The sequence below is a fragment of the Danio rerio genome, chromosome 1 (assembly GCF_052040795.2).
Source record: "Danio rerio strain M-AB ecotype USA chromosome 1, GRCz13ab, whole genome shotgun sequence".
Lineage (NCBI taxonomy): Eukaryota > Metazoa > Chordata > Actinopteri > Cypriniformes > Danionidae > Danio > Danio rerio.
The window spans coordinates 51,946,258-51,952,500 of record NC_141021.1 but is presented as its reverse complement, the minus strand read 5'-3'; the positions used below and the strand labels follow the sequence as shown (position 1 = coordinate 51,952,500).

Genomic DNA, 6,243 nt, shown 5'->3' with positions numbered 1-6,243 from the left:
TGACCTGGTCTCGAAAAAGCACACAACCTCTGCAGTTTGGCACTATTTCGGGTTTTGACTGAACGAGAAGGGAGACGTGGTAAATACAAACTAGAGGTCTGCATTCCCGCTGCTGTACCGCGGGACCCGACTTGCGGCGCGCGAGTGGTCGGTAACTCTGGTGTCTGTGTGTGAAAGAGAGAAAGCGTGATGCTGTGTGTCACTTGTTTGGTGCTGTCTATGTGTGTGTGTGTGAATGAGAGAGTTTGATGCTGTGCATCGCTGGCTTGTTGGTCTGTGTGTGTGTGGATGTGTGTGTGAATGAGAAAGAGGGTGGTGCTGTGTGTCTAATTTTCTTTATTTTGGATACCACCCAAGCCTAATACACACACACACACGTATGTGAATGTGTGTGTGTGTGTATATATGAGGCTTGGGCGGTATCCAAAAAAAAAAATTATGATGTATTATATATGTATGTTCGTATTAGAGATCTGCGCGCTGTCTATACATACATACACACATACATACATATATATAATTTTTTTATATTATATTTTATATAATTTTTAATGAAACTATTATATACCTGGATGGACGTAACGAAACGTTGAATTCCTTTATCTTTTGCTCTATGACATGACACCTGAAAAACACACGTATATATACACACAAATGAACAAAACAAAAACTTCCCACTTCAAATATTTGTATTCAAGGAAAAGGCTTAAGCGTTCATTCATGAACATCTCCAAACTAGGCCGTGACTCACCGGATGATCTGGCCCTCTTTGTAGGACTCCAGTGGCTTCTCCGTGTACGAATCAGAGAGATCCGTTAGGTGAGCAAGACCCGTGTTCTCATATGGGAGCGCGAGCATCAGTCCCTTGTGAGGCTGGATTTTCTGAACCATGGCCAAGGTGTTCATGCCTGGCTCCAGTTTGTGCGTCCCTACAGCAACAAACAAACACAGGAAACACTAAAGAGACTCCAGGGACCAATGAAACCTGCGTCACGATGGCAGAAGAGCAACATCCAGAGCAAGTGACGCAGCATATGGTACAACAAGGGGGAAAAAAAAAACATGCGCTGGGAAATGTTGATAGGGGTAGGGTTGCACAATATTGGAAAAACCTAACATTGCAATATTTCTTCATTCTTTATTATCTTCTCTGAGCTGACGTCAGAATTATTAGTATAAGTATATTCTTTCTCCCAATTTCTGTTTATTAGCAAGATTTTTTTTCCAACATTTCTAAACATGATAGTTTTAATAATTCATTTCTAATAACTGATTTATTTTATTTCTGCCATGATGACAGTACAGTGTATATTTGAATAGATATTTTTCGAGATGCTAGTATTCAGCCTAAAGTGACATTTAAAGGCTTAACTAGGGTAATTCTGCTTGACTTGGCTGCTTTTATCTGATTGCAAAACTGTAAAAATTGTTATTAAACATGATTGTGCTTTTATGAATGTGGTTAGAAATGTTTATCAATTGCAATCAAATGCTGCCACAAACCCTTTAACACATCAGATCTCCTTGCACTGAAAAGAGCGCAGAACACCATAATAGTTATTGATATTAAATGAGGAGAGTTTACCTGTGAGCGACAGGGAAAACTGGATAGGCTTCTTGGGATCAACACTGACAACCTTTGCGGAAAGGGCCTGTCCTGGTTTAAAAAGCCTCTGAGGGTGTTTGGAGAGCTGTGGGAAAACAAACATGACATGAGGACCAGTGCAGTCAAATGATTCATCACATCAAAGATAAAACTTAGTATACAGCCCATTTTTAAAACTAATATTTTTATCCATTTCTCAGTGAATACAGGTCATGTATTTGGGTTCGTTTAAACAAATCAGTTTTAATAAACAGATTTATTTATTAAAATAATATTTCAGTCACCAAACATATTAAGAAATTGAAAGATGATACACTTAAATTTAAGCTAAATATTGCAAAAAAAATTACAACCAGGAAAATGTTCCCTTTTTTTTTGCTTCTCTTGATTTTTCCTCATTTTTAAATTGGTATTTAATATCTTTCTATAGCATATAAATTTGGGTGCACTAGATTTTGGACCGCTAGTGCAAGTTATTTTGTTAGATAAGCTCCAGATTTTGCTTCAGTACTGATTAATCATATGTATATGCACAAATATAAGATTGTACAGCTTCCTATTGAAAATATGAATTTAAAACATAGATTTTAGAGGGGTGGACTATATATATATATATATATATATATATATATATATATATATATATATATATATATATATATATATATATATATATATATATATACGCACACACACACACAGACAAACACACACACACAGACACACACACAGACACAGACACACACACACAGACACACACACACATCTTCTTTTGTGTTCAAAAGAAAAACGAAACTAAAAAAAGTGAGGAGAGAGTAAATTCTAAATATATTTTTTAGTTTTTGCATGAACTATCGCTTTAAGGATGACTATGTGCACCATTAAACCCCTAATTACTTTTAAATGTGAAATGATTCATGAATTAATGCCACTCATTTGCTTTCTTTTTTTTTTTTTTAATAATGCAATGCATTTTAAAGTGAGGCGTGAGGTTTGATCTTAAAATGACAGTACTTTATACACTGAGCAATGCATTCGTTTTACTACATTTTTTGAACTTGATTAAAACAAAGCAAATCAGACTCACCCCAAGTTTGTTACACATGGCTAACAGAGGAACGGCTCCCATGATGTCGGGCTTGACATGAACTTCCAAGAGCTGCTCTTTTTTGATGTACTAAATGAACACACACAAACAAAAATGAGTTCAAAAGCTCAGGCAGTTTTCATAATATGGCTCATTTTTAATATTATAACCATTACTTTTGACGGGAAGCATATGATATCATCTCCAGGCTTGTATTTTTCCAGTTTGTTGACCATGTCTGAAACCTTCAGTTTACTGAAAACCAAAGAGAAGTAGTAAAGGTTTGCAGTGTGTACAAATAAATAGAAATCATGCACAAACAGCAGTTTGATATGAATGGTTTCTAGTAATACATGTATAGAGATAGGAATAGTCATATACACACACACACACATATGTACAGGGTGGGCCATTTATATGGATACACCTTAATAAATGGGAATGCTTGGCGATATCAACGCCCACGATGGCCGACCTAAGCTTTTCACTCATCAAAGCACACGTGCTGCTGATTATGTGACAATAAAAGTGATTTGATTTGATTCAAAATGGCCACTTTGTTCACCACCCATCTTGAAAAATTTGCCCCCTCATATATACTAGTGTGCCACATACAGTACGTTATTATCATCAACCATTCCTGTTTTATTTAGGTATATCCATATAAATGGCCCACCCTATATATATATATATATATATATATATATATATATATATATATATATATATATATATATATATATATATATATTCTCGAAAACCTCTGATCAAACTCTTACCTTCATTTAAAACATTTTCATTTAAGCCATACACAGCTTAACATAAATGCGCCATCATTAAGTCATCGCCAAGGAAAGTAAATAAATACATATCAGCGCATACCTTTCTAGAAAACTGAGTTCAGGGATGGAGATATTATAATCTGGATGAGAGATTGCCAGGAAGCTGTTAAAAGAAAAAAAAACAATTATGAGAATCATTGTGTAAAGATCATTGTTATTTACAATGTTATTTTCACAGCATTGATGAGAAGCTTCATTCACAATTGTGGACTTTTAAACAGAATCGTGCATTTTTGGCACAGCAAAATGTGACTTTAGCAAATGAATGAAACACAAACCTGATCTTCAGCTTAATTAATGGTCTAATTTATAAGATGATAAGAATAAACTTCATGAGGCATATTCCTCACACTGAAAATATGAAGATGAATTAGATGAAAATAATATATTAGGCCTTAGGAAATTATTTGCTTAGGTGAAATTAAACTAACAGCAAAAAAAAGCTTAATAAAACTATTTAATACAAGTTTTACAATAAATCAAAATAAACAATTACTTTAAAAATGTATTTGATTTAAATGAAAAAATATATATACATATTTAATGAACAAATTTAAACAAATAAAAGAATAAAATTAAATATTTAAAAAAGACAATTAAATAAATTATTATTAATTTAAATTATAAATAAAATTATTATTATTAAAATATATGTAAAGGAGACATTATTTCACTGCTAGGGAGACAATGATGCTGTCTCTCTCTCTCACTTTAGACCTTTTATACTGCTGGGATGATAAGGTAACTTTTGTGATACTTGGGGATCCTGATTCCTGATTTGTTGAGTGTCTGTAGAGCGAGTTCTCTCAATGGCGTCTATCACGAACTAGCTGTAATAGCTACTTTAACTTTACTACTTTAATATTACAACTGTATAATAAACAATATACTGTATAAATATAAATATATTGAACTTTTTAAACTCAAAAATTCTTTTGTTAATTCTTGTGTTAAAAATGAATAATTGTGGATGGAATGCATCATCAATGCACCACAATGCAAAGATATCGAAATCACCGATATTGAACTGAATGGATGATATAATTGTAACCAAACCAAACTATGAGACCAGTGCAGGTTCACACCCCTAAAAACATAATAATAATGTCAATAAAAACATTAAAAGTAGTAAAAAAAAGTAAATAAAAACCTTAACAAAACAAATAAATATATAACATAAAAAAATGCAATCAAAAAAACTGCATGACAAACATAACTTACACGCAACTCTAACTGAAATCTTAACATTCTTCATGAAAACAAAAAATGCAATCATTGTCAACATTGGGATGTGAAAATAAGAGATCACTTTAAAAATACATAAATATAAGGCAAGCATTCGATTGCTTTCCTAACTGTTTATGCTCATTTAGGACAAAATATGTTGTGTCTAAAAAACAACAACAACAAGATAGACATGTTTAGAAGTTGTTATTGTTATTATTATAAGTATGTCTGTTTAAGCATGCACCCAAAACCCTTACGCCCTATTCACACGGGGCTTCAGCGTCAACGCTTGACAGAGGGCGTGTCTGAAGTTGGAGCTGAAACGATCGTCATAGAAGCATCAGCCAATGAAATTCAGTCAGCAATAGGCCACTGTCTGAGCTGGTGTATTTGCATACAGCGATCTGATTGGCTGACGCTTCCGTCGGCGCTTGAAAAGTTGAGCTGGTCCCAACTTCTGCAGCGAGGAACGCTTCTGAAGCAGCGCCGACGGATCCACAATGCAGTTCGGCAACGCCTGTTGTCACCCATTCAAAGTGAATGGGAAGCGTTGACGCTGACGCCCCATGTGAATAGGGCGTTAGTGTCCACTTTCGCTGCGCTTCAAATCGCGTTTACAGAATCCATTTGGGAACAGCATCTATTTATCACTATGGAGCGCGTCTGACAGTCACGCACTGCTATATGAACTGTCTGAGTATTGCATAGGGACGACAGCACCTGTAATGGAAAGGAAGAGAATCCCACTGTTTTTAGATTTATTAATAGTGTTTTTATGCCTAAATATACTGAAGTCACAGAACAGATGAACATTTAAGAGCAAGGGCAGCCCCTGGTGGTTCAGCGGTATGGGTTGCATTTTTCATAAAAACAAAAATGCATTCATTCTTTTCCAATTAGACTTGATAGTATTTTACAATATGGCACTTATTTTAAGTATTTTATAACAGCACCACTGTATTTACTTGCAGACTAAAGAAGATTTCCCCCCAAAAGTGCTTTAACAGTGCTTTAAATGCAAAGTGTGAAGAAGAATTTATTCTCTCAATGTGAAGTATTTGTGAAGTGTAAAGCAGTTAATTTTCTCTTTTCAAAAAGTATGGAGTGTTTGCAGCAAACATGCTAGCCTGTGTTAAAAATACAGGGATATGTCTGTGTAAGATGAGTATGCCTGCACAGGAGCAACACTAGGAGAAGGCTATGCAGAAGGATGACTGAATGACTGATTGTGTAGAATAACTGAATATGTAAAGCACTGATTATACATGTTAAATACTTGTATGAAGCTATATGTGTCAGGAGTGAGTAACAAATTATCAAGTTATTATCCTATCATGACAATGTATGTAAACACTTAGTTCCTTTGCATAAGTTGCATCTATGCTCTGCTGACATAGACCTGTAACATCTCTGTTGACATGAGCTAGTGGGCTGAGAGCCAAGAATAACAGGGCCACCTAGAGTAAAAACTTATGCTAAAA

At 34.6% G+C, this 6,243-nt stretch overlaps 1 protein-coding gene across 5 annotated transcripts in view; it reads right to left on the bottom strand.

Moving 5' to 3' along the window:
• Positions 1-6,243, bottom strand: part of pdcd11 (programmed cell death 11) — a 46,124-nt gene that overhangs the window by 13,361 nt on the left and 26,520 nt on the right. For all 5 annotated transcript variants that reach the window (NM_001089368.2, XM_087236412.1, XM_087236414.1 and 2 more), the window contains 6 exon segments: positions 569-625; positions 752-929; positions 1,586-1,691; positions 2,694-2,783; positions 2,870-2,948; positions 3,576-3,638. In NM_001089368.2, the coding sequence (NP_001082837.2) occupies positions 569-625; positions 752-929; positions 1,586-1,691; positions 2,694-2,783; positions 2,870-2,948; positions 3,576-3,638 (573 nt within the window).